Source organism: Phalacrocorax aristotelis, chromosome 1, assembly GCF_949628215.1.
Source record: "Phalacrocorax aristotelis chromosome 1, bGulAri2.1, whole genome shotgun sequence".
In the NCBI taxonomy this organism is placed as follows: Eukaryota; Metazoa; Chordata; class Aves; order Suliformes; family Phalacrocoracidae; genus Phalacrocorax; species Phalacrocorax aristotelis.
In genome coordinates, this window is record NC_134276.1 from 69,855,804 (window position 1) to 69,874,216 (window position 18,413).

The 18,413-nt window shown below is 36.0% G+C and overlaps 1 protein-coding gene across 1 annotated transcript in view; it reads right to left on the reverse strand.

The window, feature by feature from the left end:
• Positions 1 to 2,177: 2,177 nt before the first annotated feature.
• The window catches only part of MRPS9 (mitochondrial ribosomal protein S9), a 33,476-nt gene continuing 17,240 nt past the window's right edge, over positions 2,178 to 18,413 (reverse strand). Inside the window, exons 6-11 of the mRNA XM_075092370.1 lie at positions 12,218 to 12,300; positions 9,479 to 9,554; positions 6,680 to 6,848; positions 4,776 to 4,884; positions 3,731 to 3,900; positions 2,178 to 2,377 (exon numbers count right to left, since the gene is read on the reverse strand). Coding sequence (XP_074948471.1) covers positions 2,286 to 2,377; positions 3,731 to 3,900; positions 4,776 to 4,884; positions 6,680 to 6,848; positions 9,479 to 9,554; positions 12,218 to 12,300 — 699 coding nt within the window. The 3' untranslated portion in view covers positions 2,178 to 2,285. The remainder of the gene's footprint in view (positions 2,378 to 3,730; positions 3,901 to 4,775; positions 4,885 to 6,679; positions 6,849 to 9,478; positions 9,555 to 12,217; positions 12,301 to 18,413) is intronic.

Here is an 18,413-nt window from a genome sequence, read left to right on the forward strand (position 1 = left end):
ACTTTGTATGTTGTAAGTTGTTGTGCTGTTTTAGCTTTATTGCCCAATAATGACATAGAAAAATTAATATAGTTAAACTGACCAATCTTCATTTGTCTGAACATAAAAATTCTACTATTTAATCTCCTCCAAGCACCTTCATTTAAGTCCACGTGCTTACATAGCTTTTATTACATAGGCATGTCAAAAGAATCCTTAGGTACCTGTCCCAGCATGGATATTTACTGAATGCTTTTATTACAAGCCACAGCTTTTACTGAAACATGATATAGAGTTATTTTGCTATGTGTAAACAATTCAGAGTTAAATCAGCAGAAATGCTAACTAAGCCATTTTGTATTTGCCTTAGTGTTAAACATGTCTCATGTAATCCCCACTTTTTTTTTTTTCAAAGAGTTAGGTGAATTGCCTTAGCTGTTGAATTCAACTTGACAAATCACAGAATCATTTAGATTGGAAAAGACCCTTAAGACCATCGAGTCCAACTATTAACCTACCACTGCCAACTCCACCACTAAACCGTGTCCCTAAGTACCACATCTACACGTCCTTTAAATACCTCCAGGGATGGTGACTCCACCACTTCCCTGGGAAACCTGTTCCAATGATTGACAACCCTTTTGGTGAAGAAATTTTTTCGAAATATCCAATCTAAACATCCCCTGGCACAACTTGAGGCCATTTCCTCTCATCCTATCGCTTGTTAGCTGGGAAAAGAGACCAACCTCCACCTCGATACAACCTCCTTTCAGGTAGTTGTAGAGTCACATATTTTGACTGAGACAAACTACTTTATCAATGAGAAATCTTGCTCAAGTTTACTGAGTACTTTCATTAAAAAAAAAAGAGTTAAAAAGAAGCACAGAGGGGCTTTGGGGAGCAAGGAATCAGAAACACATCAGTCAAGGATGCATACCAAGTTTCAGACCTTCTCTGTTTTACTCAGTTCAAGACATCTATTTACTTGCTGCCCCCTCTTGAATGGTGCTCAAGAAAATAATGACCCATACACATCAATCAGTTGTTTATCACTTGCGGTGACCTGCTAGCATTTTCTGTTACCCCTGAGGTGTGATATTTTTTGTATGATCTACAGCAAATAAGCAGCAGGGCAGGTACTCTAGCACTTAGAAAATCTGGCTGGGGAGGAAGAATTCCAAGTACTGAAATCAAAGAAAGTTGTAAGGAGCCCTGTTATTAAAACTACTGAGTTGAATATTTTTTTTTGCTTTCTCCTGGTGAGATGAACCTTATACTCTCTTTCTTTGCTGCAGCCCCGTTCCTATGGGAAAGATGAAGGGTATACTCTTCCTTGAAAGCTCTATGTATTTGACCTCTGACCCAGGAAAGAAGCTGGCAATAAACCAAAACCTTGAGCTTTTGGGTGACTACTGTAACCACTAATCTATTTTGGAAGGCTACAATTATAGACAGGAGGTGGGCAGCACTGTCATCACCTCCTGCTTCTGATTTTAAAAAAGAAAGTTATGACTGTATTTGGCAAAGAGTCCAATGCTATCTTTGTGCATTAGCCATATTTGGAACACGCCTCCTTGATCAGGCCCCTTGAGATTTAAGGGGTGGAGAAGAGTATTCTGAAAGATTAACTTCAGCCTAATCCCTCCAGCTCTTTCTGCATTTGGGGGAAGAAGAGAAAAACTGACTCCTCCAGAGGGTGATTCAGAGCACCTAAATTTAGGTACTTGCTCTGAATCACTCCCTACTTAACCCAGGGAGGCATCCTGAAGACAACAGATTCCACAGGCAAAGGTTACCCTCTGTGACTGTTCCTCTCTCAACATCCCCTCAATTGTCAGTACCATTCTCGCTAGTTTCTCAACTCCACCATAGTTTAAGTGGGAAGTTGTCACTTATCCTCCAATACCTGTGAGGCAAAAAGGGAGGCATGTCAAAGTTGTCCAAATACCAGTTTAGGAGCTGCCTAATTCCAGAGTTTAGACAGTCAAGTCACTAAACAAATAGACTGCTTTTAAAAAGTTATAATTCACCAACAGTTTCATAACTCACTATTGACTTCAATGGAGCCAAGATGAAAAGCTGGCACTCAAGCTACTATTTTAGATTTAGCATGCTGGCAAATCACACCACCATTTTCCACAATTTTAAATAAATTTAAAGAAAGTTGTTTGTTGCTTTTTAAACAGAAGACATAAGACTTGTAATGGAAAAGGTCTTTATTAGTAAATATATTTATAAAATAGTTTTAAATCATAATTCAGTACGTTTTGAAATCCTGGTAGCATTCTGTCGTTCTTTAATCAGACTTATCGCTTTTTCCAGGTGAATTTCCGTCTGGCTCCCTCTTGACCAGGCTTTTTTCGTTCCTTCACACGTGGGTCATATGTTAGTAATCCAGCTACAAAACACAGAAAAGCGCCCATTTGTTTACAGTTATTAGTTAACACTACAGATATACTACATGTGGGGGATTCAAGGCAGCCCATAACTTTGCATATGAATTGTAATATCTAGCAGGATAAGGGTTCAATATAAAACACACGAAAAGTAATTTCATCAGATCCTCTAACATTTTAACTTTTCTTTAGTAACTGAACATTCTTCACATCTTACTTTGCAAACCACTAAAAAATCCTGCATTGTTTTATATCTATGTTGCTTAAGCCTTTAGAGCAATGGTCTCCAAACTTTACTATCAGTAAAATATTTTTGAGCATGCACCCCCAATATATGTGTATTTATTGATTTATAAATTAGATGCACCCCAATGGATCATCTTGCACAACACCAGGGTGCATACACCTCACTCTGGAGACCACTGCTTTAAAGTACACTTAGTGTTTCCAAAGTATACTTGGCAACGTCCAAAACATGTTCAGAATTATGTCGATCTCATTACAGATACCCAACTCATGACAATGTCAGCTTACAGGGGTACCCCCAACAAATAATACTTGTCTGTACTGGAAAACTATAGTCAAAGAAACTTGTTGATAAGATACTAGCATGAAGATAGCTTTACTTCCATGGATGGCCATAGAGTGAAAAAAAATCACAGCTGTTGTGCCACTAATACACACAGGTATTCTCCCTACTAGCCCAGAAAGAACATAGTTAAAAGCTCACTGTCTCACTGTTCATAATTCTGTATGTGCTTAAAACAGTATCTAATCACTGAGAAGCATCAAATACTGTGGTTATCCAAATAAGTTCTATCTTATCCTAGGTAACTTTTAAACTCTAAATAACGCAAGTGAGGAAAGAAGCTCCTTCAGCCTAGCTAGTTGCATGTAATATGCTTATGCTCATTACTCTCCCTTCAAAGCTAACCCTCTAGTGTTTTAAGTTAACTTTTTTAAACGTGAACAAGACGTGACTACCCAAGTAAACTGAAATACAATCTTAGTACCTTACAGCTCACTAATGACTGATCCAGATTTATTTGTTCGTGAATGTACATTCGTGTTTTGCGATTCTATGTTGAGGCAATAGTAGCTGGTTAATAGACCTAAGAGAGGTCACAAACAGATGGAAAAGTGCTCAAGAAGTCATCCAAAATGTACACAAAAGGATGCTAGGAAACAAGTGAAAACAATTTATAACTAAATGCAGATCCCTTTCATACAATATACAATGTTTCACTGGGATTATTTATTCAAATTTGCACTATCTGATCCTTAATGAGCCTTGTATTAATTCTGTTAATTACCAGAAATACATTAAGAAACACTGAAATTATTTCAATTCCTACCTTGCCTCATGAATTCCACCTCCTTTTCTGTCACAAAACTCCTTAAGGCGTTTGCAGATGCTAAGCGTATTGCTCCAGCCTGTGCAGATCTTCCTCCACCAGAGACTGTGCAAACCATGTCATGTTTTCCAACTCTGCCAAGAAACTGGAAAGGGAATAACAACTGTTCTCTAAAAATTAAAAAAAAAAATAATAAAAATTAAATATATACATATAACAATTAAGTTACATGCTATGTACACTTCTTATCATAGCATATACAAAAACATAGTTAACTTTCAGGTAAATATTTACAAAGGCATTCATATCCCTGATTTCCTACCGATATCAACTAAATACATGGAGATAAGCAGCTAGGAGCATATTCAAACTGCCAATGGCAAGTATTTTAAATCTAGTTTTACAATTACTTTTGTTTCGCTAATTATCTATACATGCCAAGATCCGTCAGCTCTGGATATTCAAACTGAGAAATCTCTCACTCTATTCTTGAGCTCAAAAAACAGAATATAAAATAAAAATCACATAAGGGAGAGAAACCTTATGTCAGCCTTATGAGAAGTCTTTGCTGTGTCAGACTGTGCACATCCTCCAAAATCCGAAGCTTTTAATGAAGTGTCTCACCTTGTTTGCTTCCACTATGTTACTGTATGCCAGAGTAATTACACATGCATACCATTTGCAAATCTCTCAGGAAACACTTAAAGACACTGTTTGTTATTTATTTTTAAAATAAACTGTAAACCCTTTCTAAGTGGACCAAAATTTGAACTATCCAAATAGTCCAGGCTCTTGGTTTTTACATCCCTTCAGAAAGGGAGAGACAAGAAAAACAGAGCAAGGCTTACCTATCGGTTCTTACATTACTGACTCCTGAAAACTAGGAGGAAAAGCAAGACTGATTTTCATAAAACAGATAGTTACACAGAAACAAGAACATAGCATCAACTCTGTGGAACACCACAGCAAAAAATAATTGCGCGCCATGACTTCTGGTGGAATAATTTAAGTACAGTAAGAACACAGCACTTCACAGTACTCTCACCTGTCCTGCAGCACTGGGAAGTAATGTAAAACGTCTATTCCATTCACTGTAATTTTTCCAGTCCCATTGTCATGAACTACTGCAGTAGCTCTTGCTGTTTTTCTTGTACCTTAAAGAAATTAAAACCAATCTGTTAATGTGGCTTCAATATTAAGCAGAACTTCAAGTGCTCAAGAAATTAAGCAAATATCAACACTTTCACACAGTACCAGCTGTTTCTTTTTGGAGGCTGACGTAACAAAAAAATCAAGAAGAGCAGCAAATAAATACAAACAATGAACTACTTGCTTTCAATATCTTTTAATCAATGTCTATTAAGGAGGAGCAGGGATGGGGGGGAATGTGTATTGGGAGGAGGTAGAGGTTAACACTCTACATCCCTAACTTCAGTGGATCTGGATGCTTTCTTGACCTGGTGATGTCACAGTATACAAAAACAGTTTGTTGAACACCTGTGTTTGCCATAAGTACAGTTTCTAGTAATATTAAAACACTTCATAAAAATCCGTCAAAGGTACAGAAGTTTAGGAATATTCACATGGAAAAGGTAACACTTTAATTATACTGGTATAAGCAACGCCTGTGCATCATTTAGCATAGTTTCCTGAGAAATAACTACTTAAAGTTAGTTCTAAGTGCATTAGCTGCAAGTTAGCACAGAGGGTTTGTCATGGTTTAAAGCCTAAGAGCAATCTTCTGAGCACAAAGGAAGCAATAATTCTGATAAAGGAATTATGAAACAAATTAGACATTTTTCTTAATTTAGGGGGGTGATGGGACACAAAAAAGACTCTTTGAACTTATAAAATCTGATTGCTTTTCTTAAATAACATGGCTTGCATGTTTATCAAATGTCAGTAACTACTGTTCTGAAGACACTGATGGAAACAAGTGTGGATTAAATCCCAGTTTGGTGCACTCACGTCTCCTTGCTGTCACATCATCTTGAAGCCAACACAGCTAGAACAGAGCTTTCTAGCCATTTTGCCCCTCAAATTCTCTGCAACCTTTATTATTATCATTTACTTGATTACTTAAGAACAAATGTCATCGCTGACTAGAATTCCTCTTCAACGTGCAGCACAGATATAAAGTGTGTGCATGCGCATATGCTTTGCCCAGAAAGTTGTCAGACTTTCCTATCCGTGTTGTTGCTACATTTGTTTTTTCTAGCCAGTCACTCATATATCATGTGTTCTTCCACTGAAAATAAGCGGCCTGTGTTTAGAAGAATCTGATACATTCATGGCTTCTCTCTAACATCCCCATTGTCTCAGTGCGAATGACTGATTCCCATCTCTGTCCCATAATGCTGGCTGTGGTTTGTCCACATGTTTAAGAAATTTAGGAATTCCCTCTTTGAATTTTCCTAAACTGTTTGCAAATACCCGAATATCTTGCTATTTATTCTTCGCAACTTTGAAATTCTCCTTTCCTGGACTGCCTGTGAAAGTCATGATAAAGGTTACTTAGTTGTCTAAGCATGCCACTTATATATTAAACAACACTCTTACATCCATGGAATTCTCCATACGTGTTTGTGCTCCCCCAGTCCCCTGCTCTTTATGTACAAGTAAACTCCTGCCAGCAGTGAAAGTCCTTTTGTATCCTACAACATGGAGCACAATAGGGTCCCTTCTACAGAGACCTTCTACAGACCCTTCTACTATTGCACAGAGATACAGATAAAAACAGTTGATCGACTCTGCGCCAGAAACTTCCACTTTGTTAGCAGGGCATGTCATAACTTAGTATGCCATAACATAATGAACAATTATACACGCAATATACACATAGGCATATAAAATGAAATAGCGACGCATTCAGCAGTGTTGTACATACGATAAAGTAGCGTGAAGAAGAAAAAACTTCTACATCATTACCAACTAACTTGAAATTATTACCTTCACCGGTGCTGAAGGCCACTCCTCGCTCATCATACTTCAAGGGCTCAATAACTGCTTTCTGTAATTGCACAGGAACTTCTATGGAAAACTTTTGTATATACTTCTCCTCGATGTCACCACATGGCAACGTCACAATTTTTTCTAAGAGTTGAATAAATCTTGAATACTGTAGACAACAAGACTTCATTAAAGGATGGAAGTGTAATTGCATTTGCTAAAACTCTCTATTTTTATATAATTGATCTTTCCTACCTCACTTTTATTGATGATTTCTGACAAGATGACACTTTTGCACCTACATGCTGATTTAAGAACAGCATGCAGATGCATCATTTTCTGTGTGACTAAAGATACCTAGTTCATTCTTCAGGCAACAATGACACTTTAATTCAAAGCACAACCAACCTCTTTGTAATACAGGATTATTGTATTCGAATGAAGTAAATTTCACTTTTAAAAATAAAACATTGAGGGGTGGTCTTCATTCTTTTATTATTGTTTTATTAAAATGGCAAAAGGAAACAATTTTCACCTCATTTTCAGTAAGTCAGCATGTTCATTGACTTGGAAATAATTTTATTTCACTAAACTGAACCTCTTAAATGATTGTATTTCATAATATATACAGGAAATACCTATCTATCTATCTTTGGCTGTTCAAGCTGAGTTACTTTAATGTTTATGATTTCCTTTAAAACCGAACAATCAAGCTATTTAAAAATTCAAGAGATACTTGACTTAAAGGGCAACCTCTTGAAATAAATTATCCTTTGCTACTGTGTGGTTCTCCTTCCCCCTTACACCCCCCTCCAAAGTTCTTCAACATGTGATTAAAGAGTAAACACCACTGTGTTAACCCATTCACAGGGTGCTAAAAGCTGGGATGTCCGGTAATGAAGTATTATTGGCAAGAGCACTAAACAGCTGGTCACTGCATATAAAGGTGGTATGTTATTATATCTATATGAAAAATCCGTTTCAGACAACCTTATTTTTGAAGTTTTCTTTACTTGCAAGCTGTTATTAAAAGTATTTTTTTCTTCTCTCTGTTACCAGAGTCTTCCGCACAGAATTAATACTTTTCTTGTAATCTAGCAGTAGCCCCTGGAACTCTGACATCACTTAGAAAGCTACTTCTGTCTATCAATATGACACAGACATGTGGTAAAGCCTTTGAAGAGCAGAAATATAAAAATATAAAAACTTTAAAATTATAGAGAGTTTACATGAAGAAAGCTTCCAACAGTTTTCACTTGCAGAGTGCAAAGGGAAAAAATATCAACAGCTCTGATTTTATTTAATAATGCAAAGACCAGAGAAAATTTTGTTGCAATGGCAAAGCGTAAGAATTTGATCAGCTAAGAATGGTAGCTTATAACAAGACATTTCAAATACATTTAAACAATGTTTGCTCCTATAGGCTGAGGCTTTGTGGTTTTACATGCAAGAGGCCAGTATGTAAAAGGTTTTGGGGTTGTTTTTTATTTAGTTGGGTTTTTTGGTGTGTGGGTTTTTTTTGAGGGGTGGAAGGGTGGGTTGCATTGCAAATGCAGGACCTACTGAAAACAGTGAAGTCATAACTGCTTCTACTGCGAGCAAGACAGAGGAAGTCTCCTGGATATACCAGGATGGAGAATTTACAACAGCGATTTCTAACACGCTTACGGACTACAACCTGCTCGAGACCTTTTCACATTGCCCATAGACAACGAAACCACCACGTCACTGTTCTGGATGACAACTGAGCAAAGGGCATGCTTGTTGCTGCTATGCTATTTTTGCAATGATTCTGTCCACAGGACAGGAGAGATCGAAGAACACTGTTTCTAGGTGAGAAAATACTTGGCATGCTCACACAAATAGTGTTATATTCTCTGGTACTATCATGTTCAAAAGCTTAAGCTTCCAAAAGGAAGCTGAAGCTGGCCACATAGACTGAACCTGCTGTTACAAAATCTAATGCTATTTAGGGGACTGTAGGAAAAAGCTCTAAGTGAGAAAAAAAGCGTGTGACATCAGGATGAATAGTCTTATGCCCAGAGATGCATGTAAAGGACTCAATATCTAGACAGTGACAGTTTGCGGACACTGGGTAAACTGTAAAACCCTCCTCTCTTCCACCATATTCATATCATGGAGAATATAACAAGAGATATCTCTATCAGACCACAGATCTACGTAGCTTTGTACCTTGTTTCTGATATTTGATTCTGTAGCCAATCACTAAGAAAAAGGACTCCTTCCTTCTGATCAGCCTGCTCAGTGATTTTTCTATCATTATCATGTCCTCCTTAAGATTAAATAATCAGAAACCCTCTGCAGGTTTACCATTACACAAATCCATTGTGTTTCCTATCTTGAACATTCACCCCTTCTCTACAGTAAGCAACAGAGATTCTAGCCGTGTCCATTTTTCATCTGTAATTAGAATAAATGACTATTTATTTCTATTATGAAGTGTTGCTATACTCCATTGCTGACTACATAATTAGATGACAAGGAACAAGTGCTCTAGGCCTCATAATGTTACCAGGAGAGAAACTAAACTATGTTAGTGATAATGGAAAACCCGTAATAGCTCTGTACTGTGCTAGATAAAACAAAGCGACACAGGTCACTGTTGAAGACAACAGGAATGTGAGAGTGCTGTGAGCATACCAACTTTACGAGAAGGAAGAAAATCTTTTTGAAGAGCACCTGCTTCTACATAGTACCCTTTCAGTATCCAAAAACACACCCAGAGTCCATATTTTTAAGACACAAGCCTCCTTAAGATTAGAAAGATTAATTACTTACATCATCATCTGACAGTTTTTCTAACAACATTTCTTCCAATTCAATCTTAGTCAGCCATCTGCTGCCAGCCAGGTTTCTGTTTAAAATATCACATATATTCTCCCTTTAATTAACCATGCAATTAGAGTTACATCACAAAGGACCACACATTCAGTCAGTCTTTGTTCAGAAATACATTTTCCATGACAAATGAATACAGATCACATTCCTACAGTAAACATGAGAAGGCCTAATCGATTTTAGAAGATGTGCCTTTTGAAAGGGATGGTAACTCTACATATTGCATTAACCACATGAAAACTATAAGTATCAATTACGCATTATTCATATTATTGAAGTCCAAGATTGAGCTAGAGTAATATCGTGACAGTAAGCAATCTTCCACACAGTTCCTTCAGACTTAGTTTGAAAAGCCTGCTGCTAGGAAAAATTTGGTTTACAAGCAGCAAAGAACAAAATCAAAGGCAGAATGTTAAAATCAAATTCCAAGGTAACAGAGTTTTGCCTCTGGTCTTTACTTTTCTGATCAATACAAAGAACTCCACTAGCAGTAAGCATAGTCAAAGTACTAATGCAGCCATGACACACTATATTCTATCTGCTGTGTAATCTTGACCTGCTCAGCACAGAAACTGCACTGATGATAGAAAAAGCAGGAATTTCTAAGAAACCAGACTCATACAGAGATGCTAACAAAGAAAAACCAATGTTTGAAATAAATCTTTGTGAAATATGTATGATATGAAATGACCAACTGAACAGAATGCCACCATAAACATACATGCCAACATTATCAGGTAAATTTAAGGCAAAGCTGTAACTACTTTCTTACCTCTTCAGGTTTTTCTGAAACAATCTTAATGAATGTTTCCAGCAGCACTAAGGAAGCTGTGATTCAGAAAAGCACTCCTTCTGAAGGTGATTTTAAGTAGTACTTCTTCTTAAGTATGTATTTTAATGCTTTTCTGAGTCAGGGCATGAGAAACATTTATTTAGAAACAATGCTGGTTTTAACAGCAATTTTAAAAAGTCTCCAATTCTGACAGACTCAAGTATATACTTACATTTACATATTGCTACTTCCAGTGAAGTCAATGAATTTTTTTACATGTGAAAAGCTATAAACTTGAAGTAGTTCAAGATCAGGTCCTAACCCTACAGTTAATATTACAGAATGCGTCCACAATAGGTTATTTTCTGGATGGGAAAAAAAAACCAAACCGCAAACCAACCAGCCCTTCCCACTCAGCCTCTACCTACACCTCAGAGATAAATTATCCAGGCTAATCTCAGAGGAAGTACCATATCCAGTGTGGAAAATATGTCTCAAAAATCCTTTAAGTTCTCTGGGCTTTTACAAACCTAACAGGGAAAAAAACCTTTCAACTCTCACTAGCTTTAGGTCATTTTTCACATCAGTAAATCCACTGGCTGGGCTCTGTAAAGAGTCAGGTTATTTTTCAGCAGCATGCACCAAGAAACTAAATTCATTTGTTCTCTTGTCTGCTCAGAAGCTAACATGAATCTGTGATAAAACACTCTGTGGGTCATAGGACACTACCTATATCATGAAGAAACATGAACTTCTGTTATTTAAGAAATTGAAATAATCTCAGCAAATTAATCCGTTCTCTTTCTAACATAAATAACAAATGGCTGAAATTAAGAAATGACAAACCAACATGATGTGCAACTGGAACAGCACATAAATCTGGCTAGAAAATACACAGCAAGAACAAAGATAAAAACAACTTGGACAGTGAAAAAGTAACTATACAGAAAAAGCAGTAAACACCAAAATCAAAACTTCCTCTCTGTATACATGCCTTTAAAAAAAGACTTGCTTCATTTAACATTCTAGTATCATAAACTCCTTGCAAAAAAACCCTCAAAATAGAAAAATCAAGAATACGGCCTAAGAGAAGCAAACAGTTCTTAAAGCACTACAAAAGTAACTGTAGCATTTCCCATAGCTTCTTCTGGTTCTGTACCTTTTCTGTCCAGTGGCTAACTAGCTGAAGAGCTTGCTGTGCACACCAGAGAAGTTAAAGAGGAAAAAGAAGAGAAACTAAACTCGATTAGTAATAACGGTGATGTTTAAACAAATCCAACCAAATAAACTTTTCTAAAATTACTATAGTTTTTGATGATTTAGCTGTTCAAAGCCATTAGAATAAAAATAGTGAAATTAAGTACTTTAATATTCTTCAGGTTAATATTGGTAAACAAAAACATTCAAGAATTGTAATTAATGAAAGACACTGAAAGAGCTCAGCTTTAGGCCTTCAGATTTTTTCAACAGATAAGCAACTTAGTACTTTAAAAGGCCTTGTTTTCCTATAAAGAGCTTATCTCTCCTTCTTCAGAAACCTTTAATAGAGAAATAATTAGAAAACTTCATATACAGAAAACACAGAATCCTGGATATTCTCTACTTATTTTCAAAACACACTTCAGAACTTTTATATAGGAAAGAATATTAAAAAGAACAGGGAAAGATTATAGAGCAAGAGAAACAGGTGGGGTTTCCCTATTTGAGCAGTGAGAAGTGAGCACTCTGCACGTACACACTACAGATAAGGCTTTTCAACCTGAAATTACCATAAAAATATTAGACAAGGAAGAGGCGAGAAGTATGCAAATGTGGTTGTGGAATAAAAGGCAGGTAGGGTGCTAAAACAACATATTGAAGCATTTTAAGAAAACTAGTATCAATATTCATTCCAACTGGAAGATTACCTTTTTTCCTTCTGAGAAGGAAGGCCTTGAGCTGTCAGTTGGTCTTGATATTTCTGAACATTCAGCAATTTTTCATATGTTTCCTAAAATGTATGAAGTATTTAAATGCATTTTTTCCATTTAATATTTAAATTTTGTTGTTTAAAACATGTTTATGTGGTTTTACTCTCCAAACACTTAAAATGCAGAGGTGTCAAAACAAGCACAGCCCTGACAACTAAAAAAAGGCAAGTTAAATCTAAACCAACAAACATTTAGACAATATATATTGTCATATACAGTTCAAAGGAATTAATTCTGAATTCTGTTGGCTTTCTTCAGTGTTTCTTGCCTTCTTACATATGCTTGAAAAAAATTCTCAACCTGTATGGAAGGCAACTACATTTGTATAACACATGTACTCCGAAACATACTGCACAATAATTTTATCAGTGCATCCACACTTCAGTTTGACTTCCTCAAAATAGGGACAAGGTTTAAGGTTGTAAATAATTTCATTCAGTTAGATTTTTGTACATTTAGAGCATCAGCTTTACTGGTGGTCTGTATCAGTCAGAACTCCCTCTTACCCAGGCATGTCTATAGGGACACACATGAAATTGTACATTTACCATAATCAGAATCTGTTCTTTCAAACATTACAGATGTATTTAGGCTGAATTTTCAGTTTGTTTGTTTGTTTTTTTAACAGTTCTCAAAATTCTTAGCTATGCTATTACTTTCAAACAATGCTGTGACAGTAATTTACCACCTCAGAAAATCAAAAGGAAAAAATGTTCCTGAAAGTCACACTGAAAATATTACAGAAGAAACACAGTTTTAATAAAGTACTTTCAGGTTTTTTTTCAGTTTAGAAACTTTGAGACTATTTGGTTCTAAAATGTAATATATAATACTCTGAATTACACAGCAATTCATATCACAAGTTAAATAGAAGTATTTGGAGAAATAATTATAAATGATCCTGAAACAAAACAGCATTGTTGTACTACAACAAAGTACTTATACACCAAATAATTTATTTCCATTAACAAGTGAAAATACAAAGCTTGTAGTCACTATCATATACCTTATTAATGAGTTTTAGCAAATACCAGAGAGAAACTGCAGTGTAAGAATTACTAGGTACAAGGAACAATGGTTGGGTTTTTTTCCCTTTATATTATTTACAATAAACAGTAAAAGAAGAAATGCGAGACAGCTCTGTATTGCCAGAAATTAACCAATTAAATACTAGTTCTTAACGTAATACTGAGATTTGCAACAGGATGCAATGAAATTTCTGCAAGAGTTTACATTTAAAAGAACAAAACAAAACCCCCCACTTAGTTATAAACACCTACTGTTCAAGCTGATTTATGCACTAATACAAAAATACACCCGCACATATACTAAAAATATTTGTACTTAAAGCGTATGAACTAAGAACAGATTGTTATGTGAGCTGCTCTCAAAGCATTTAAATAGGGACAATTCACTGAAGTCTTTGATGCAGGTCACAGGGGACATTTTTAACAGCACAGTGGAATAAAAGTATTTTTGGAATAACTGCACAGTACAAAATCCTGAAGTACAAAATCATCTACTTTTGAGACAGCATAAGAATTCATATATTACAGTAGCATCCCTTTCGGAAATCCTTTATTTTTGAGAGATAACTACCAGGTAAGAAATAGGAAAATTTTTCACATTTAAAAAATTATCTTCAAGCACAGGAAACATCATATAGAAAAAGCACAATAATTATATTTTTCAAATGCTTCCAAACCTCACATATGTATCTGGAGATCTCTAAGATAACAAGACACGGTAGCACTACTTTGGGCAAAATTTATGTCACATCACTAATAATCTTAACAGCTCCATTCAGAGCTAACTATTAGTCTGCAAAAATTATTGGCTATATATTAAAAGCACAGACATCATTTAGGTTAGAGGGCATGAGGCGTGCCTGACACCAAGCCATTTTTAGGCAACTGTAGTTAGACATGAAAAAGAATCGGAGCTTCCACTCTAGACTAGGAGGGAGGAGAGGGAAGGGCAAGGAGGGCTGTGGCTGCCCCTCCACTATATGGGGAGAGCTCCGTTGAAACAGGTTTAAAGATTCCTGGGAGCTCCGTGAGTTTCTGCATTTAGAAGTAGTTGAACAGGCATGAAGAAGATATTTTGGTGTTAGATGATCAGAAGAGGTACTGGGGTACTAGGTCTTATAAATCTATAAGGAGGTTTTTCACTTTACTGCTGCCCTCTTGGCTTACCTTTTACCCACATAAAGCATTGAGTGTCACCTTCCTATCTGGAAAAAAGCAGCCTCCAGTCTGCCTCCTCACAAATACCCATCATTTTCACTACACTCTGGCATACACATTTATGTATTGGAATGGCCAGCAACAAATACATGAACAAGGAGCTCAGTAAAAACACAGCTGTATCACAGTTCTCTAAAAAAGGGCAGGGGAGGGAATCACAGTTGTTACCTTAGGACAGGCTGACTATAGTCAGAATTGCTTCTGAAGAGCAACTGAAGTATTTTCAGGTAACATGACACAAGTTAAAGGAAGACTTAAGGATTGCCATCATATTCAGAAACTACTGATAAACACTGGGCAAATAAAATGAGAGATATGGGTTGCCACCCACTAGTTTTTAGCCTCAGAAAGTAATTGTTAACAATGACAAAGAAAGCTTTACAACAGCTGGAACAGTAAGGTTTTCTTGAAGACCCTCCCCAGCTATTCCCAAGGAACACCAACACTCCACAGCCTGTTTAAGTTCTAAGAATGTGCACTTCCCAGAATTAAAATGATCTCTTTAAATTGTTCTGCTTAAATTACAGTAATCACATCCATTCATATAAAGAACCCTTTACACAGGAGATGAAGTCAAACAACACTAAAAAGTAGTATTTTAAAATACTTCCAAGTGCAAGAGAAATGCTAAATATAATTTCCTGCATATTTCTGGCAAGGAAAGAGGACTTGCATCTCTTATGAAATAAAATTTTGGTCTGAGGTATCAAAAAAAATTTACGCATGTATTTAATCTCTAGAGATGAAGTCAACAGACTAAAAGAACCACTCACATGTGAAGTGAAGTACGCGGATGAGCCTTTGCAAAATCAGGAATCACATGTAATGCCCAATAATTTATCTGACAAATCTTCACTCCCCAAACGGCTAAAGAAAGCTTCTGAAGACACACTTGCTTTTTCAAAGCTGGCAGGTGAAGATTTTACTAACCACTTCAGGATTCAATAGTCCAATTCATGAATGTACACATCTGTGTGTCTTGTAAACTCAGCTATTACACAATCAAACTAGCTGATTTTACAAGATTGGCTACATACTGAAACGCTTCCATTTCTAATAGACAGATCAAATTTCAGATCTCTACAAGGATGCTCTCTTAAAATAAAAAAGTAATATTCTTATTTTACCCTGCATAAAAAACGTAGGGAAGAAATTAGCAAATTGAACCCTAGAAAAAAGATTTTTAAGGGGAAAAAAATGTTAACATTTTGGTTAAAATACGCTGCAGAGCCCAGATTTTATATCACAGTTTGCATTTTTCTTTGCTTCTTATGTGGTTTTGACTTCAGCGTACACTTTGGGGTTTTTTTTAGCTTTGGGGTTTTTCAAGAGTTAAAATGCTCTTCTGTTAGAGCATTTACCTCTGATATTTCTAAAAAAGTACTAGAAGTACAGTTACATAAAATTACTATTTTGCTAGACGGAATGATCTGAAGAGACCATTTCATCTTGTTCTACACATTACAAAAATATATTACTCTGAAAAAGTTAAGTTAAATGATGATCAACTATAGTATCAAACATTTGTGAAATGGTGTTTCATGCAATAAACATTCTTTTGTGTATTGGAAGAAAAATAAATTGTCCTTTTCCCTACAGCTAAACTTTATTCAACAGGCAGAACAAAGACAACAATGGAGTATAAAGCAAATATCCTATATGAAAGTTCATTCAATATTCAAGTCATAACATATATATTGGCAGCTGTAATACATCCAAATCTACACAGTTTATTTTTAGTAAGTGGAGAATATTGTTTATTAGCATTAAGTACACAAATAATGCTGTGACCGGCTATATTACTAGCAATTAATAAAATTCAAGTTCCACATGAGTCTATGCAGTAATTAATGGAATCCAAGTTTAAGATAAATATTATGTTTATCCGATTTTTTAGACTTAATGGAGCAATTTAAAGGACATCCTCAAATGGGACTGATTACTCACACTGGACTGTATTAACATACAACCCTTTTTTCCCTGCTAGCTGAATTAATTAGCTTTGAAACTTAAAAATACATTTTCTTAAATACACATTAGTCTAATAAGAGGTTAAAAAAATGTTGGAAATTTCATGCAGATTGTGGCTTTCAAATTGGCTGACTAAAAACCCTGTTAAACCTCACTTAAGGGATTTAGGTTTAGAGAAGCCTACTTCATGAAAAAATTTGGAAACAGTCAAAGAACACTCAAGTATCCTATGCTAAAGAAAAATGCATTTGTCAAACCGATTTCTTTGAAGGTGGTTGCCACGCTGTTAGAAACAAGATCCACACTATTCTTTTTGAAATTTCCAAGGCAAGCTTGCATATTCTTTCTAACTGCTACAAAGAGCTAAAAATAAACTTGTGCTCCTTGTAAAATTTGTAATTTCTTCATTATGATGGAATGCAACAAAACATCTTGCCCTTGGGTTGCTCTGTTTCAGCCAAAACAAATGCAAATGGCTTGTCAGATGACAGCTGTTTGATAAGGCTCCTCTACAAGACCTGCATGCTTTACTTTTTTCCGTGAAACTTGGGATGAAAGGCAGAAGGCAGGAAGAGAATTAATGTAGCATACAGTCTAAAGGCAATGCTACAACCGTGATTAAGTAGAAAAGTTAAAAGGCACAGATTTTCCACAGCCTCGCTGCGTGCAACCCATCCGTGTAACAAGTTGACAGGCCTAGCGCATCAGCTCCATCATCCTCTCCGACAGCTAAAACGCAGCATTGCATCCCTTTTCAGAGAAAATTTGCGTCTGCACCATGAAGCGTTGTACATTATTTCTTAGCACTGCAGGGGGCTCAAGTCCATATGGAACCTTCACAAATATTACCACAGATCAAACCAGCGGCGTTTCGAGGCAGATTTGACATACCTATTTAAATGAACAGCAGGGGTCCTCGGGCTGCCTCAGGCTGTGCAGGAGAAAACCTCTGTGGAAAGCCTATGCTGCAGCTCCATTACTCAGCAAAGACACACTCTACATTTATCATTCATTTCATTTCTGCCAGGGCAAGAAGCTCATTTGCCCAAGGTCAACAACAACAAAAAAAAAAAAAAGAAGGGGGGTTATTCTCCCAAAGAAATAAATGTACCTGACAAGTGGGGATTTTGTCCTTTGGGTACGCAGAACGCAAATAAATATCAGATAATTCTAATAAAAACACTGCACTCTGTAAAGCTGTGCACCGAATTTGATAGCAATTTATTTTTTTTTATAACAGACTAACCATAGAACTGACTTTTTAAGACTATCTAATGAGGAAACAAAATCTGAAATTATTGTCCAACTAAGTATTTCTGTATGTGTTATTAATGCTTTTGCCTCCTGTAAGTACACATAAGAAACACTGATCTTTATATAAACTCTTCTAAAGCAGTAGATAATGTTTGTGCCATTGATGGTCATAGATATGAAATGTCTTTTCATAATCCATATTAAGACCTAGGGTCTAGTGATGTTCTGTTAGACACAGCTTTTTTCATAAAGGTAAACAGATGCAGATCTTTTACTCCTGGAACCATACTTATCAGAAAAAGCCTTAAGTTTGCATGAATGGAACAGTCTTTGAAAAATCAATTAAGCAGTTTAAATGCAAATTTTCTTCACACTAAATGTCAGCACAAATAACATTTCCTATAGCTTTGCCCTTCAAGGGGGAAGAAAAACAACCCAAAAGCTATTTTTTATTCTACAATGAGTTTTCCTAGAACTAGCTGGTTTTGTTGTATATGCATTCTCCACTACTAACCTTATGCTACTAACCTGATACAGCCTACAAGAAAGCATTCAGACTATTCAAACCCAGTACATAGCCAAAACTATAAAACAAACCAAAAATAAAGCAAGAACTATTATGTACTGTGTTCTCTTAAATGTGACAAAATGCCCCAATAATG